The sequence below is a fragment of the Gobius niger genome (genome assembly GCF_951799975.1).
Source record: "Gobius niger genome assembly, chromosome: 2".
Classification (NCBI taxonomy): Eukaryota; Metazoa; Chordata; class Actinopteri; order Gobiiformes; family Gobiidae; genus Gobius; species Gobius niger.
In genome coordinates, this window is record NC_136853.1 from 33871323 (window position 1) to 33889401 (window position 18079).

At 40.8% G+C, this 18079-nt stretch overlaps 1 protein-coding gene across 1 annotated transcript; it reads right to left on the minus strand.

Moving 5' to 3' along the window:
• Positions 1-494: 494 nt before the first annotated feature.
• On the minus strand, positions 495-17016 carry LOC306983073 (monocarboxylate transporter 2). The gene is made up of 5 exons (XM_079582782.1): positions 16634-17016; positions 6759-7003; positions 2992-3135; positions 1666-2460; positions 495-1581 (listed from the first exon to the last, which is right to left on the minus strand). Exons 2-5 carry the CDS (start codon positions 6973-6975, stop codon positions 1298-1300), a joined length of 1440 nt encoding a protein of 479 aa, XP_079438908.1. The 5' UTR covers positions 6976-7003; positions 16634-17016; the 3' UTR covers positions 495-1297.
• Positions 17017-18079: the final 1063 nt, after the last annotated feature.

Genomic DNA, 18079 nt, shown 5'->3' on the forward strand with positions numbered 1-18079 from the left:
TTGAATTAAATTGCATTCTTCTTGTTTGTGACGATGATAACAAAAATATGGGCTTGATCAGGTTTACAAGAGCTTCTACTTTCTTTAAAACTTAGTTTGATCTGGCTCTTGACCACCTATACATGTACAGCATATTTTCTTCAGCTGTTTTTTTTTTGTTTTGTTTGTTTTGTTAATCACATCACAATAAAAGCACTGAGATAGAAAAATAGATGAAATTGTATTCCAACTAAACATTGGGTGGTGTTTACAGCGTTCAACGCAAAAAGTGCTTGCAACCCAACTGATTAAACAGATAGTTACATTAACAATATTAACAGAGGCTTCATGATTGGATTATGTGGTAAAATGCAATTGCCTCCTTCATACGTGAACATTTTATGACAAATACTTGTGTTTCCTGGGACAAAATGATGTGATATTATGTGATTTAATGTATGTGAACCACCTGTGGTTCACTGACCAGTGTGTCTCACATTGGAAAGCTAGTGCATAAGTAAAATAATTAATAAATAAAAACTATTTGATGCAAAGTGCATTCATTTAGTTTTTAACAGCCAAAATGTAGATGTCTGTATTCTGACCTTCAGAACACATAATCACCAAATTTGAAATTCTGAAGCAAGCAAAAAACAAAAACCCAAACAAACATGTATAGCAGCTTTTTTCACAACACTACCATTTGTTCATTCAGAGCATATTCATTTTCAAAGCAGAGAGACAATAGAGATGGGACTGGGCTGGTGGACACTGGGCAGCTTGACAGCCATTATTAGGTATTCATCAAAACTAATTTTCTGAAGGCTATACATTCATTAGCACACTTAAAAGTTTTCACACCACCTTGTGTAAGACGAGTGAAATATATCACTTAAAATGTATTGGACACTGTGTGTATGGAAATTAATACTTTTGATATAAATGTGTCGTCTTATTCTGATAGGTGTTGATTCTGTTTGCTCTGGTGCCCTGTGTACTCAACCAACAATCACCACATCCTGATTGTAAATGCAGCTTAGTGTTTGTTTTCTTTATGGCAGTCATTTACTTAATGTTAATCTGATATAAAGTGAATGTTGAAAAACATTACACACAGTTAGTTTCTTCACATGCAGCTTATAACACTTTTCATCTTGATTGATATTCCCACTTTACACAAAGAAGAATCACTAAAGCTGTCCGTTAACCCCACTGTTTGGCAGTGCAGAAGGGTCTGAATGGTGCCAGGTGTGACTGCGCACAATACCTTTCGGCGTGGACTGTAGGTCTTCCTACTTGACAGTGCATGTCATTAGCTTTACATGTTTGTTTCCCGTTGCATAGGCTCCACCTCCTTCTGATTTTGCTCGTCAGGCTCTTGTGATGGATACTGTGCTTCACCATCAGCCTCTTTTTGTCCTTCAGCTTGATCCGGGTCCTCCGTATCAGTTGGCTTGTACATCTGTGCCTGCTTTCGCTCACGCTCCAACAGTCGGTAATTAATGAAATTTCCAATGAAAAGCCAAATACTGGCCACAATGACTACACATCCACAGCAAAAGTACATATACTTGTAGTTTTTGGTGATATCGACCAATTTACCTGTAAGAATCAAGACAGACAGTCTATATGTTAATTCATTATTTTCTATTATTTAAAGAGCAAGAAGAGGATACTTAGCTGTACCTGCCAAAGGTGGGCCAATCAGGACAGGGCAGCACTCTACTATGGTGGTGAGTCCCACTGCACTGGAGAACCTCGGCGCTCCAACCAGGTCCATGAGTGTCTCAAACAACACTGAGCTGACCATCCCAAAGGCAAAACCAAAGAATATTGCATAAATTACCAGACCAGTGTAGTCTTCCGCTAATGGACACAGGATGTGGCACACTCCGTTATACAGTACTGCAAAGCTAAAGAAGTATTGAATTCTGGGTCGGACCCAGCGCGAGTTGGCAAGTAATCCCATGGATGGTCTGGCGAACATATCAACAAAGGCTAGGATTGAGAGCAGGAAGGCAGCACTGTACTCATCCACACCCATATCTTTAGCATAAGCTGCAAGGAAGACAATGGGTGCAAAAAAGCCCAAGAACATGATGCAGTTTCCTGATAGATAAATGAGAAAGCCTCGATGCTTGAACAGGCTTAAATCTAGATACTTGTTGATAGTTTGCCAGGCAGTGCGCTTCTCTGTGGTGGTGATGGCAGCCACCTCTTCTTTCTTGGCTTTACCTGGTGGGGGTCCTAGAGGTCTCATGAGGGAGCCAGCAACACAGCAATTGAGCAGTAGCCCGCCCAGAATCTGGAAACTGCCCCTCCAGCCGAATCTGTTGAAGAGGAACTGGTTGAGAGGAGCGAGTGTGCTGAGAAACACAGGGCTACCAGCCATGGCCAATCCATTGGCAATGGGCCGCTTCTTAAAAAAGTATTTGCCAATCATTGTCAGTGCTGGCTGCAGGTTGAAAGCCAAACCAAGACCTGAAACACATCAGGGGTACATCAAAAACGTTCTGTAATATTGATGAATTGATGATTGATGATGGAATTATTCAGACATCATGGTCATTGTGAACTTGAATGTACACATTCAAAATAAGCTGAAGATTAACTTTACATGAGGAATATTTTCATTTCAGAATTCGTTTACTGATTTATATTTTATTGATTTATCTTATCCTTATTTATCTGGCATGGTAGCGCAGTGGTTAGCACTTGTGCTTCACAGCTAGAAGGTCCGGGTTCGATTTCCCCCTGGGCGAGGCCTGAGTACCTGGAGAAAACCTACGCAGACATGTGGAGAACATGGAAACTCCACATAGAAACGCCGCGTACGGCCGGTGATCGAACCTGGGACCTTCTAGCTCTGAAGCATGAGCGCTAACCGCTGCGCCCCCCAAATATATGCCTTTTAAGGATAGCATTGCTTAAAACATTTTCCTAAATGTCTATATAAAGAACATTGGGCTCTGAGTTAGCTGGTAATGCAATTATTGGATTATCTGGACTTACCACCGATAACACCAATACACAGATAGAGCTGCACCACACTGTTGCAGAAGGAGGCTGAAATCATCCCAATAGCGCACAGACAGCCTCCCATCATGACTATAGGCCTGCAGCCATATGTGTTGACCAGGATACTGCTGATGGGACCTGCGGTGAGAAGCAGACACTTTATAGTCAGTGCATGAGTGTAATATGTCTGCAGAAGGCAGGGAAAGACAATGTGTGGCCTTTAATGATCGGATGGGTTTAGAGCTGCAGCCACGGGAGTAAGAGCTTCTATTAATAGTTCCATCTGCAGCATGTCAATAATTAAACACAATACAAGCAGCCTTTGCTTACATCTGTTTAAATGGGTGTAGGTCAGCTGACTTCAAATAAATGCTTGAGATTGTTTAAGTAAATCATAATTTCATAGCAAAGTAGCTGCAAAAATGTGTTATGGCTCTACAGTTCATCTTATTGGGTTTTGTGTAACAGCAATAAAGAGTTTTGAAGGAAAAAAATAAAGTGAATTGTAGACATTAAAGTCAGATGCTACAATCTGACTGAGAAGTTGTATAGCTTAATTTCCTGTGCATGAACACTGATGACCTTCAGGAAACTTTCCTCATTTGCCTTGGCAGCTGTGATGTGGAGTCTCTGGGGCACAGTGCGATCGTGTGTCCGTGATGATGAAGCCCCATAGCAGCCATATTAGCACCATTGAAAAGGGCTTATCATCTCCAGGCCAGACACAGCCTGAACTTCATTACACAGTGCACAAAAACTCAACTAAATTTATCCACCTCCGTCCCAAATGGGAATGACACATACAGTTATACATTTTCAGTTAAAAGGCGCTGGGAGCTACAGCTGTGAAGCTCTGTGGTTGGTGAAGTGAGATGCTGGGAAACTGTCACACTTCAAATTGGCTTAACATGAAGTAAACATTTTGGAAAAGCTTGAAAAGTCAAAAAATAGCTTTTCCCTTTTAACATTTCACATGCTTTACAGCATTGTTCTGAAAGCAAAATGACTGGCAACACCTAGCTTAAATATTAAGAAATATAGACTTAAACTTGCATCCTCACTTTCGTACGGCACATACTGTCAGATTTTTGTCCGATTTTTCCACCCCAGCCAAACTATAGATAAAAGTGTGACTTATAGTCCGGAAAATACGGTAGTTATTATTATTTATACCATGGTCTGGGGGAATACTCGATTCTGATTGGCTGGGAGGTGTCCATTAAAAAGTGATAATGTAGACCAGTTAAAAAACTGTTAGATCGCGTTCTATATCACTCCACTTGCAGCTGTTTCCAAAGTAACGATAAACAACTGAGCTGGAACTACTTTCAGGTAAAACTGATTAAAAAGTGAAATAACTCCTGCCCAGGACTTAAAAAAAATAAGCAAACAGGCCCCAATGAACAGTCTCAGTTGGCGGTACCATGGTATAAGCGGGATAATGCACTCCGAGGCGTCGGACGGTTATTTCTGATAATGGACACTTCGTCGTGCATTATCCCTTACTTAAATTTTGTTTCTATTTCTGAGAGGAGATCAAAATGTATTTCTGCTGCATAAAAAATGACTTTCTAAATGATACTTCATCTGCATTGGGATAGACTTATGGGCTAATATTATGTCATAGAAGTATGCACATAAACATCATGCTGCGCAATGAATGAATATTACGATATTATTGGGAGTTGATTTTACTGAACCAGCCCGTTCCGTTTACTTCAGACAATATTGTAAGCAATATTGTAAGCAAAACTGTCAAAACAAGACTTTTAGCATTACAGAATATGGAAAAAACTTTTGTACGTTTTAAGTTAATACGCATTTTTGTTTTAGAAAATGTGTTAATCTCAGAGGTTTAGTGATATTGTGGCTTATTGCGATATGAATATGAACGTCACCTCATAAACTGAGCACGTTTTTTTTTTTTTCCTTTTAAAGGAATAGGCCACCGTTTTTATATACTAAGATATGTTCTTACCTCACTTTAGTCGAGTTAATATATCCCCGTCTGGTCATTGTCCGCGCGCTCTGTCACGCAAACGGAGCACATACGCAGCCTCTCCCATATGTGACATAGCTCCGAAAAAGCTCACGATAGAAGCTACCAAGCTCTTCCACGTGTTCCCTATTTAAATAAAGTTACGTGAAGTGTTTTCATGCGAAGTATATTTACACAGAAATGTAACGTGTCGATTTTATAAGCAAATAAAAAGGGGGACTATATTGTGAGGCGTAATGATACGAGGAGTAAAACGTCCGCGCAGTAACTCCTAAAGGTTATTGACGGAAGTGAGCGGGGGAAGTCTTTAGGAGTTACTACGCGGACGCTGTGCTCCTCGTATCATTACGCCTCACAATATAGTCCCCCTTTTTATTTGCTTATAAAATCGACACGTTACATTTCTGTGTAAATATACTTCGCATGAAAACACTTCACGTAACTTTATTTAAATAGGGAACACGTGGAAGAGCTTGGTAGCTTCTATCGTGAGCTTTTTCGGAGCTATGTCACATATGGGAGAGGCTGCGTATGTGCTCCGTTTGCGTGACAGAGCGCGCGGACAATGACCAGACGGGGATATATTAACTCGACTAAAGTGAGGTAAGAACATATCTTAATATATAAAAACGGTGGCCTATTCCTTTAAACTTCTTTCACCAACTGTGTTTCCCAGATGGTGACACCTCGACTAACCATGAATTAGAGCCCAGGCAGATGGTGGGCACAGAGCCGCTGGTCTGCAGCCAAAACAGCCGGGCCACCATAAGACTAAGCCGACCTCCGTGGACCATATTCAGCAGGAAACCACCAACATCTGGGCCAGTGTGTCACTCTCTGTTATATAAAGGTTGTCTCGTTGAAAATGTTGATATTTATATTGTTTTACTCTCCCATAAATGACGCATAGCCCACAAGCGCCAAAAGCCCATCAGTCATTTGTCGCTGCTTTAGCAATGGGTCAAAGCTCATCTGGACACAAACATCAGACAGTGCCAGCATATCCATGTGTGGGTTGTGAGTGAATATGGATATAGCATGGAAATTGCAATGGTGGTGTAATGTTAATACAGAGAAAAGATCCACATTGAAACAGAACAAACGTGGTGCAAAGAGATCTCGGAAACGCTTTGTTTTCACACTATACCCTTGATACATTGTTCCTGCCAAATTCAGTACAATGTAATGTGTTCTGTAACAGGACCCTAAGTCTAACCCTAACCTAAGCCCTTTATGTCTTATTAGATTATGAACCTCCAGAGTCTCATGTAAAGCGCTTTGTGACTATGTCTGTGAAAGGCGCTATATAAATATCTTCTTCTTCTTCTACTAATACACATTATTCCATTGTGGATGTAGAAGTCGTTACAGATTGTTAAAGAAAAGCAGGTTACATTGTACTAAACTGTAGCTGAAATCTCATATAGGCGTATGTTACTGTGACAGTTTCAGAGCAGCACCATCCCAGGGTAGGAAGGTCTTTGAATTTGATCCCTGAGCAGAGAGGTGGAATTTTGGTATGAAGTCTGCTTGTCCTCCACTGAATGGTACCCTAAAGTGCTTTCTTTCCATAATCCTAAAATTCCCTTTCTCCAGCTAGATCCTCCTTACTACAACTCTGTTGTTGAGATGAGCACACACAACGCCTCTGACTATTACTGTTTAAAAGCACTATCAGTTGTAGATGTTGAGGCCTATGCTATTTTTTGTTTTGTGTACACTTTTCATATAATATAATAAAATATATATAATTCATCCTCACCTGCAGCGTACATGACAGCCAGCATTATGGAGGAGATCCATGCAATCTGGCTGTAGGAGGCACCGAAGATGATCTGGATGTCCTTGAAGAAGACAGTGATAGCTTTGGGAAAGGCGTAGGAGAAGCCGATGGAGATGAATGATCCCAGGACAACTGCCCAGCCCCAGCCGCCATCGGGAGGAGGCACAGCCGCTACTCCTGTGGTGGGGGACGGCATGGTGAACCTCCTCAGCCTTTACTCAGACCTGCAAACAGAGAATAGCCTGGTCTGTGGTCTGTGATGAGGTGTAAAGCAATGGTCTACAGTTAACTGTGGCTTTTAAAACCACTCCATAGAGGACCACCATATTTTCACATTTTAACAATCGTAGGAGTCGCGGAGGGCTTGTTTATGCCTGTTTTTTTGCAATAACAATGATGGAAATCTACCTCAAGTATCCGTTCTCACTCGAGTACGGCAGACCACTGCACTCATTCACACCATATTCCTCAGGAGATTGTATTGTGCTTTAATGTACTAATAGCACCAAAAGCACACAGCTCAATAGTATAGAAACAATATAACAGAGACAGGAACATCCTGCAATAAAACCTGAGCGCCAAGTTGGCAGCTACGATCGACTTTCACTAAACCACTCGTCACCATGAGGCAAATGTGCATCATCAATACTGTACTGCTGACACACTTCTATTGATCATTTTAAATAATACAAAACCATATGCCGCTCTATAATTGTTTATTGATGACTCACATTTAGTCATTATGTTAATGCCCCTGGGGCTTTATAAATACTGAGGATACAGATGGTGAAAAATACGAAAGAGAGAGACTTAGGTCAAGTCAGCAGGGCGACGGTGGCACAGTTGGTATAGCGGGTTGTCTCATGAATCAAATGCACACTGTCGTTGTGTCCTTGCTCACCCTAGTTGCCTCCAGTGTCTGCGTACATTGGTGTATGAATGAGAGTGTGAATGGGTGACTGGTTCCTTACTGTAAAGCGCTTTCGGCCTGATAAAGGTAGAACATTGAGTCCATTTACCATTTAAAGTAATATATGCACCAACATTCAGTGTAGAGGTCAGAATGTACCTGGAAGATCAGACAAGCTCCTCCCCTAACTCACCTTGACCCCACCCCTCCCCTGTCTCAAGGCGGTAATGGAAACTGCTTCACTTCACTCACCTTTGTGTACAAAGCAAACATACCCTGATCATAAGGAGTGTGATGTATCCACTTTTAAACTGGAGTCTGCAGGCTTTCAATGGTGTGACATCAAAAAGAGCCAAAAAGAGGGCGAGGGGAGCTTGAGCACCTGCCCCTTTTGCTCCACGCTCCAGAAGTCCCCTTTTCACTCCATACCTTTTATTTATTTGTATTTATTTGTATATTGTATAGTTTGTTTATCCAACGCTTTGCCAGGGTCCTTATCCCACCATTGGTTTTGTCCCAATAAGCCTTATTAGCTTACATTAATAAATTAAATCCGAAATGAACATGCCCTGTGAACATGTTAGTTCATCGTGTGTTTTCAACGCTTCGCCCTCCGGCCCTGCAACGCAGCAGAGAGCGGCGCTCAGAGAGGAGGAAGCGAGGGCTGAGGCATCTCCTGCACAGAACAACGATCTCCGCACCTTGTGCTTCAGATCGCTCTTTATTTTTGCATCAGTCGGCCTCATAATCACAGACCAATGAGGTCAACAAGCCGACAGTTTTGTAAGATCTAAAAAATAAACCTTGTGTCAGACGCGAGCGCCGTTTAGTGCGGCTCAGCGCCGCATCCGCGCGACGTAATTTTGTCAAAATAGTTCAGCTCTATGTTCTCTTAAAACAACGTGAAACTCACGCCCAGACATTCTCAATAGTTTATGTTCTTTTCTTAAGCCCCTGTTTTCAGCCACAGCCCAGAAAGAGAGAGACATGAGACAGTTGTGAAAGTCTGTGTTTCTGTAGTGGCGCTGCTACGACACTTGTGGCCTGGGGCAGATGCACCATGCAAAAATACCCCACTAGCAAAAAATAATAGCAGTTGGCTTTCCCCAAATCTATATTTTTAGCTCCTATACAGCCCCTTTTACTTTTGTATAAAATAAATAAATAAAATGGATTTGAAATAAATGTGATTGTGATTAGAATATAAGAGGAGCCGGATCGGCCGGTTTGTCAGGGGTCGCGGGAGGAGGGGTTGGGTGTAGTGCCCTTTTGATTTTTGAGCCCCTGCCCCTCTGTAGCTCTCTGCACGGCCCTGCTCTCATGGACAATTAATGAGTAAAAAAAAGAAGCACAACATGCTACGACACCTGCAGTGGCGCTCATGGCCTCTAGGGGCATGACTTACTTAGTTATACTCATGATTCTTTTGAGCATGTTAATGAAATATGAACAAATGCTTTAAAAATGTTTTATGTCGGCCAAGTATTAATAATGAATATAATTCTAACTCACTAAAACCTCTGAGTTGATTATCACAAGGAGGTCCAGCAGGTCTCTCGTTGTACACTTGGGCCTACTTTAAAAAATAATGATGTCTCTTTGAAGATCAGGTTACTCAACAGCCCTATTGCCTCAACTTAACCATTGGACAAGTTTGCTTTGTAATAAATAATGTTTTGTTTTTAAACTTTTGGCTTTTGCTTTATTCAAAGTTCCAGTTGTGACACTAAAGACACTGCACCACTTCATTATAATCCTTTGTGTTTCCCCTTTTAGTGTCGGTCTAATCCACACTAATACGTTTACAGGCTGTCAGTTCTTGTAGATACCACTTCTGATTGATATGGCATTGTACAAAGGAACAGTGCCGTTTTCTATAAGCAGCTTAAGTTGATGAGTTCAAAAGGTGAGGGCAGAGCAGCTAAAGCTAAGCAATACAATAATACATGATACATTTTTATAATTGTGCTTTTATCATAGTGTTTTATTTAAAGTGAATGCTCTTAACTTTTTGGACTCATGCTGGACTACTGCAGTACACTTTACTCCCTCTCCTCTGCTATTAGCCCTGCTTTTTTTTTTTTTCATCTTTGCACTGGCTTCCACTTAATTTAAAAAAAATATATATTATTGTTTAGGCTTTGAATTGTTTCGACTGTTAGATCTGTAAGGTGGGAGCGCTGTGGCATTTACAGTAAGTGGAGCAGCGGGTGCTCTGCAGATTAAGTTACTCATTCACACAAATGAAAAGCGAGGAACAAGATTCCCAAAAGCACTCAGAACATTTACATAAAACCTACTTGGTTAAGTACAAGAGAAGAGCCCCCATCTCCAAATAAGGCCATTGAATATTCTTCTGCTTTACACTCTTTTCAAATAAAAAGGCAATGCAGTTTAGAATCTACAAGAGAGATAAAGCCATATTTGATTCAGCCGTCTGTGAAATCCGATTCCTAGCAGTGTTGCGAAGAGACGAGTTATTTCAACACTAAACTTTTTTACCACATTGTCCAAGTAAATAGTACAACAAAACAACCGAGTCAGCAGTTTAAACTTGAGCTTAAAGTATGTGGTGAGCCGGTGTTGCACTGTTTCCAAGCTCTGAATGGTAAACTTGACCTCAGATGACCTCATCAACCACTCCTGAACAATGTCAGAGTTATGGCGACGGCAGATTAGCACTAAGGTTACCTCCACGCCACAAAAAAAAAAAAAAAAGGTTTATTATTAACTTGAAGCAACCACCTGATAAAAACATTATTTTTATCAAGAGTCTAATCTCACTGCAGCCGCATGTTCTTGAAATTGTCTCTTTAGAAGTCCAAGTATGTCATGTGAGAATGTGAACTCATACAGAGGCTTGGCTGAGGGGATTTGTGGCTCAAAAGACGAGAATTGCTTCAAACTAATGTCAGTTTGCCCTCTCAGTGGGGCGCAGCTTTACACATACATGAAACTGGTGTTGTTTGTCGCGTTTAAAATCTGTATTAAAAACTGCACAGTGACTTCATTTTTTCTTTTCTTTTTTTTACAGCAATGGCCGTTGCTATTTTTGGGGTTTGTTGATGCACTTTAACTAAAAACAATGAATATATGCTCGTCATATAACTAGAATATCATGAAAAGGTTAATTTATTTCTGTAATTCAACTTAAACTGTGAAACTACTATATATGATATAGACTCATTACATGCAAAGTGACATTATGTCAAGCCTTTATTTGCTATCATTTTGATGATTATGGCATAAAGTTCTTTTTCAAAATATTCTAATTTAATGATGCATGTAATGAGCCTATATCATTAGTTTCACAACTTAAGTTGAATAATAGAAGTGAATGCACTTTTTCATGATATTCTAATTATATGACGAGCACCTGTAATATATTGCTCGCCCAATCACCAGGTCCTGCTCTGCGCCACTCCTCCCACCATATCAAGGTCAACACAAGCATATTTGACAGTGCTCCATTGTTGTGCCATAAGCAGCCTCTACCAGCATACATGCACTTTGTGTGTAGAAAACTAAATCACCCATATGGCTACTGCTACTATGGCCAACAGCAACTTCAATAGGATTCATTTTCTCCATAAGCAAAAAAAAAATGGAGACAATAAATACTAATCCTCAGTAACCGGTCACTTTTCTCCACTGGCCTCTCAACACGCTTTGCACCAAGAAACCACTCACCCATTCACACTTGCATTCATACACCAGAACATAAGCTGTCACTGGAGGCAAAGAAGGTTAAAGAAACAGGCCACTGTTTTCCATACTGAGATATGTTCCTACCTTTAGGAGTGAAGATATTTCTGTGTGGAAGTCGCTCCTAAGGTGTTATTAGGCCTTACTATATAGTACCCCATTTTATCCGCTTAGAAAATCACCATGTTTCATTTTGTGTGACTAGGACTGTGTAACTACTCACATAACCGTATTTAAATAGGGAAAACGTGGAAGAGCTTGGTCGCTTCTAACTTCACCCACGTTTGGCTCCATAGGAATATGCTGGGAGAGGCTAAATGCTAACAACATCTTTGGTCTTTTTGTGTCACTGAGCGCACGCACAAAGACCAGAAAGGTACGCATCAACTCATCTAACCTCAGGTAAGAACATATCTCAGTATATGGAAAATCAACAATATATCAGGATCGACGCACCAATCTTTGGATAATTGGGCCAATTCTCTACCAACTGTCAATCTGGTTCTAAAACCTTTCACAGTAAAAAAAACAAAACAAGAGGATACATCACTGAAAGCAACAGGACTATGAGAGGCCAAAAAACATGCATGAGGACTCTATTGGAATACCTAGCAGAGAAAACCATGTAGTTTGAGAACCACAGCTTTACTTCTAAAAACAGTCACTTATGTCACATGAGCTACATGCAGTGACACAAGTGACACAATCATCATGTGAATTCAGACTTTTAACACTATTAGTTCTATGTTAAAGCCGTATCACATGCTACATTGCCTTACAAGGGTGTTTCTATGGGAAAGGTTGGTAAAAGTTGTGTTCACAGTGTAAAGAAATCCCTAAGGCTGCAACAGAGGTGCAGTCTGTGTTTAATGTGATGCAATAAGAGACAGACAATCCGTTAAACAATAGAGTATGTGTTTAATCTACAGACTTAAAATGGTAGCCTGCTATATTTAAGCTATAATTAAAGGGGAATATAAGTCAAGTGTGTTGCAGTCACTCATCGCATAATGGTATAATGGTTGGGTGTGGTCAAGCCTTTGTTGTTTCAGGGACATGACTACATTTATTTGATAACAAAACTGTCCTATACACTCTACAACTTACATCAGCATTACTATAACTACAAGCAACAACTTGGTAAAGCTTTGTGTTTGATTTGCAGATGTAGGTCAGAGAAAGGGGAAACCACAAGGTAGAAATCAGGAAATAGGATTGTGTCAGTTATATTTACAGTCTTCGTTTTCTAATTCAAATATTTACTGATGACTGACAGCCTATCACTGCAGCAAGAGGAAGGAACTTATAAATGAAACTATAAATGACTATGAATGAAAAAAGACGGTTTGTCCAGTACAATACTTTCATGGGTAAAATATACTTATGCCAATAATCCGGTTCCAGACCTATTCATCACAACTGCCGCTAAAATACTACAGGCTACTAGTTACTATAGACATGGCTAGCCTAGCACTAGCCTCGCACCACATAACCCTTAAAATATAAGAACTGCATGAATTAAATATATATATATCTCCTGAAATCAACAACACTCCGGATAACTAGGAAATGTATGTCAACAATCCTGAAAAATCCCTTTAATATTGAAACTGCAGTTACGCGTAAGACCTGAGGTGGCAGTAGCGAGTATAAAAATGACAACTTCCATCTAGTCCCTTTAACTAGTTTATTTATTTGTTTATTTGGTTGGGACAGAGCATGCTAGTAAACGCACATGGGACTCATGCATGTAAACACAGCTACAGGCTAATTTTCTTCTGTTGTCCCACACCCGAACTCTCAAACACACTTTGATTTGACTTCAGCCACTGTTTCAGACCTCTGTTAAAGCTGTTCATGTCAGTCTGCAGTTTGAAGCCAGTGATCAGAAAGTTCCACAGTCTGGATCCATTAAAGGGGAAACTGGACTGCCCAAAAGATTGCCCCAAAGATTCAGTAATTGGTGGCCATACCGCCTTTGCGATGCCCAATCCCGTCAGACCTTGGAAGCTAAGCAGGGAAGGGCCTGGTCGGTACTTGGATGGGAGACCGTTTAGTAACACCAGGAAGCCTAGCGAATGTAGTGAGTGAGTGAGTGGTTGGTGGTGGTCGGAGGGGCCGATGGCGCAGACTGGTTGCCTCGCTTCCGTCAGTCTACCCCAGGGCAGCTGTGGCTACAATAGTAGCTTACCACCACTGAGTATGGAGTGAATGAATAATGCAATGTAAAGCGTCTTTGAATGTCCAGAAAAGCGCTATATAAAACCGATGCATTATTAATATTATTAATTTGTAATTTGTAAAAAAAACAGCGGCGACACATGATTGTTCAAACATTTCAAAAACACTTTCAGAGTACTAAAATTCAGACTATCACGTGTTATCAGGGGCAAATGTTTATCAGTAGCTAAAACATTTGTATAAAGCTGTATAATCAAGTAATTCACTTAATTACTTGTGTTTTTTAATTTCGTATGACCCCTGTTTCTGGTCCAGTTGATTTTGTGTTCACAGCAACAAACCTGCCCTCAGACACAAGAAACACAAGGTGTAACCTGATCCCATCCGAAAACACAAGGGACTGAAGGAGCAGGCAACTTACTCCATTCCCAGGTCACCATTGTCTCGGCATATACTCCTCCTCATATAATACCGTCACAGTACTGTGATGGAGTGGTGGTATCATATAAGATTCATGTTAATCTGACAAAGGGAAGCATTTTTTGGTCTAAACTTCCCCTTAGTACAAACTGCAGGGATTTTAATTATTCAGTCTTCAAATAGACATGGCATTGCAATTCACAGAGACTGATGCAGTACAATCCTTTGTAAACAACAAATATCCATAGTATGTTCTTGTGTGTAAAACTTGCAAACACTGGAGTTTGACAAAACATGTTCAGAAATATGTGCTCTTCAGCCTTCTCTCAAAAGTACATGTTCCTGGATATGTTTAAATATTCCCAGTGACTTTCATCATAAATTACAAATCCTATCACTATTGCAGTATCAAAAATGAAATAAATTGAAATCACAAAAAATATCAAGCAATCATGTAGCCCTATCAAACAGGGACAGAGAAGGTTCCAAAACAGAAAGAACGCACATTTTGGGAGCGAAAAAAAAAAGGTTTGTAATATATTAAACGTGCATTGAACAGAAAAAGCTCAGCTCACAGTATGTCCCCACAACATTGGCTATATTGTTCCATATTGAGTTTAATGCTTGCATTTTTCTGTTATGTGTGACTCTCTCTCTCTCTCTCTCTCTCTCTCTCACTCACTCCCTCTCTCTCCTTCTCTCTCTTTGTCTCCCTCTCCCCCTCTTTCTGTCTCTCCCTCTCTCTCTTTCTTCCTCCCTCCTTCTCTCCCTCTCTCTCTCTCGCTCTCACTCTTTCTCCTCTCTCCCCTCTCTCTCTCTGTCTCTCTCTGTCTCTCTCCTCTCTCTCTCCCTCTCTCTCCTCTCTCTCTACCTCTCTCACTCACTCTCTCTTCTCTCCTCTCTCTCAATCACTCTCTCTCTCCTCTCTCTCCTCTCTCTTTGTCTCCCTCTCCCCCTCTCTCTCTGTCTCTCCCTCTCCTTCTTCCTCCCTCCCTCCCTCTCACTCTCCCTCCCCTCTCTCTCCCTCCCTCCCGTCCCTCTTCCCCCTCTCTCTTTCCCTCTCTCACGATTCTACCTTTTTCTCAAGGCAAACCCATAGATCTAGTTGGTCCTGTGCAAGAACATTGGATAAATCAATCACAGACCACCACTCCCACTGATTGATTTAAGAAGAGCAGATTTATCATGAGAAGCAGGTATCCAAATAGATTGTATTTTTGTTTTAATTATCTAAACACCACGTGGCAAGTATATATTTACAGTGAGTGCAGACATACAGTAAGCTGAGGGGAACAGGAAATCACAGCTGGAAACAAAGGGGAACAACAAAAATATAGGCTACACATTTATAAAAAAATGTCTTAATGGTGTGTTCGCGTGTGTGAATTTCCACATCTGCTCATTGTTTAATTTGAATTAAACCATCATGTTGCTTTTGTAAAATAGAAATAGATTTCTTCTCAAAAGTAAAGAGTGCAGTTATTTTTGTTTCATAACATCAGCTGACTCACTGGCCGCAGACTCCTCAGGGGAAATGGCTACTGTGTCCTTTCTGTGGAGGAGCACAATGTAGAGGACCAGCACCGTCAAGTCTCTTATCTCATTAGTCCAGTCTCTTATCTAATTAGTGATGAAAGAGATCAACTTTGAACACATTTTATTTCTATCCTTCGCAATATAGAGTTCAAGACAGAATGTTTAAAAATAAAATGAACTTTATCATTCAAATCTGGCCACCGGTACAAACATTGTACAATAACTACATTAGCTTAAATCATTGTTACAAAAACACCCTGGAGAATACTTCATTTGCACAGGCTACATCAAACACACTCTGTCGTAATGCATGAATGTAAAATGATAATTGTGATAATTGTTTATTATTGTGGGAGGCATAGGAAATCATACTGTAGCTTTGAGAACAAGATCCCACAAGATTTGTAGCTCTAGAATTGAGAGAATTTAGACTGTGTTACTACTGCTGTATAAATCAAACAAACTTTATGAGGAAAAAAAAAAAGTTGGGTGTATTTACTCTGCTATTTACTATGTTATTTGACCTCGGTTCACAAGTCTATGCTGTCATGGCATTGTAGCATATACTCAATATTTCAGTATATCAGTATTTTTTTCTTTTTCTTTCTATATCTGGACCCCCCAGCTCAGTGCTTGTGACTCCTTGGGGGTGTGAAAGTGAAATTCAGAATGACCAGAACTCCAGAAGTACTTGTAGCCTAGGCCTTTGCGTCTCAATGGTGTAGCCCTGACTAGAAAAGTGAATCTAACAAGTCTACTAATGTTTCTTATATTTAATAATCAAATGTTGCTTATGCATCCAGTACGAAAGTGTTAATTTCACCACACATTAACCTCTGAATATGATGCCCCAGTGCTGTGAAGCCAGTCAGGGGACGGCCTGCTCTGCTGCCGCCACCAGCACTGTCACACGCTCAACACGCCGCGGCTTATAATTTATTCATCGTGCCTGGTACTGTCCGCAAGCATAGCGCACGACGTGTCCCATAAAACAATTTTCATTTAGGATTCAATGGGTGCCTGAAGCCACCATTCATTGTTGCCTTGCACAGTCTACATCCACTTCATCACGCCTGATCATCCCAAAAGACGACGAACTTACCTGTGTGGAATGGAAGCGTGCGTCCCGTTCCCTCAGACGGGCCGACGCAGTGACCTTGGCGGAGTTGGGGATAGAGAGATGCGCGTGTGTCCGTGAACGGCCGTGTGTGGATGTGTCCGGTTTTAAATTTCCCGAGTTTGACGTGGAACCGCTGCGGGCTGGGGATGGAAAGAGGGCGGCGCTGTGCGTAAGAGCTGCTGTTGCCTCTGATGAATACGGTCTATTTTTGACGCACGAAACGCACAGGATTGAACTGGCCACATCTACTGTCTGTCCCTAACCCGCTTAAGTGCTCACTGCCGTAAACAATCCAAGGCCGCCGGTGGAGACAGCGCGATGGGTGATGCTTTCTTAAAGGCGCAGTGTGCAAGATGCGAGGAGGCTGGGGAGGAAGTGTGTTTGTGCATGCGGAGCGCGTTGGCAAGTTACAGCATATCAAACATTGTAAAGTCCTGAAGCATATCAGTACTGTGTGAAACAGACGGGTGTTTGGAGCTGTCACGTGATTGGCCAGCTCTAGTAAAGGCATGGCGCGAGCTCTCATTGACCTAATCTGATTGGTTAGATTTCGGCTATTGTATTATTCTCTTCTACAGCACTGAGCAAATAAAACTATGACAGGCCAAGTCAGTTATGATTCACTAAAACACGTTTGGAAGGTCATTCTGTTTGTACTGTAAGGCCAAGGATGAACCAACGACATGCCATCGTCATCTGGGCTTTCCCAAATTGTTTAAAGGTATAGTCATTTTAGTGTATGTAAACTTGTATGTAAAAATGTCTGCATTTAGCAAATAGAACATTTTTTTAATTTTAATTCTAGTTGACCTTAAAAAGTAAAAGATAATTCTGGTTTCCATGTCAGACACTGAGAAAAATATGCAAATGTGACTTTTTATAAAATGTAGCTATGTGAACTTCACCGTAATTGTATTGATTCATTAATGTATTTGTTTTTTGCTTTATGTATGTATCAAGGTTCACGGTAACGTTATTTGTACCTAAAGGTATATTTTGTTGGCATAGAATGAGACAGCGCCACACACACAGATACAGAGCAACATAGAGACAAATATAAGACAGATCTGTACACAGCTAAAAGGGCGACAAGCCAGTTATGAAAAATAAAATACAACGATAGAACAACAATCATCATGTGATACATCGAATACAGAAGTTAGAAAAAGGTCACTTGTTTAGAGCACATACAGCAGCTGGAACAAAACTATTTCTGTAACGGTTAGTTCTGCCAACTGGGACTTTGACCCTTTTCCCAGATGGGAGCAAGTGAAACTCGCCATTCAGGGGATGGAGGACATCTTTGGAAATGGAAGACGCCATTCTCAAAAACTGTTTATCATATAAGATAGAGCAAAGGCTCCCCAGTCAATTTGCTAATCCATTTTACAATCTGATTTCAACTATTTTTGCTCTTCAGAGTCAGGC

Coding starts and splice junctions, on each gene's coding strand:
- LOC306983073 (XM_079582782.1), bottom strand. CDS start 6,975: ATGCCGTCCCCCACCACAGGAGTAGCGGCTGTGCCTCCTCCCGATGGC. Junction 3,136..6,758: donor GGCTGTCATGTACGCTGCAG/GTGAGGATGAAT, acceptor TTCTCACCGCAG/GTCCCATCAGCAGTATCCTG. Junction 2,461..2,991: donor GTGTATTGGTGTTATCGGTG/GTAAGTCCAGAT, acceptor GATGTGTTTCAG/GTCTTGGTTTGGCTTTCAAC.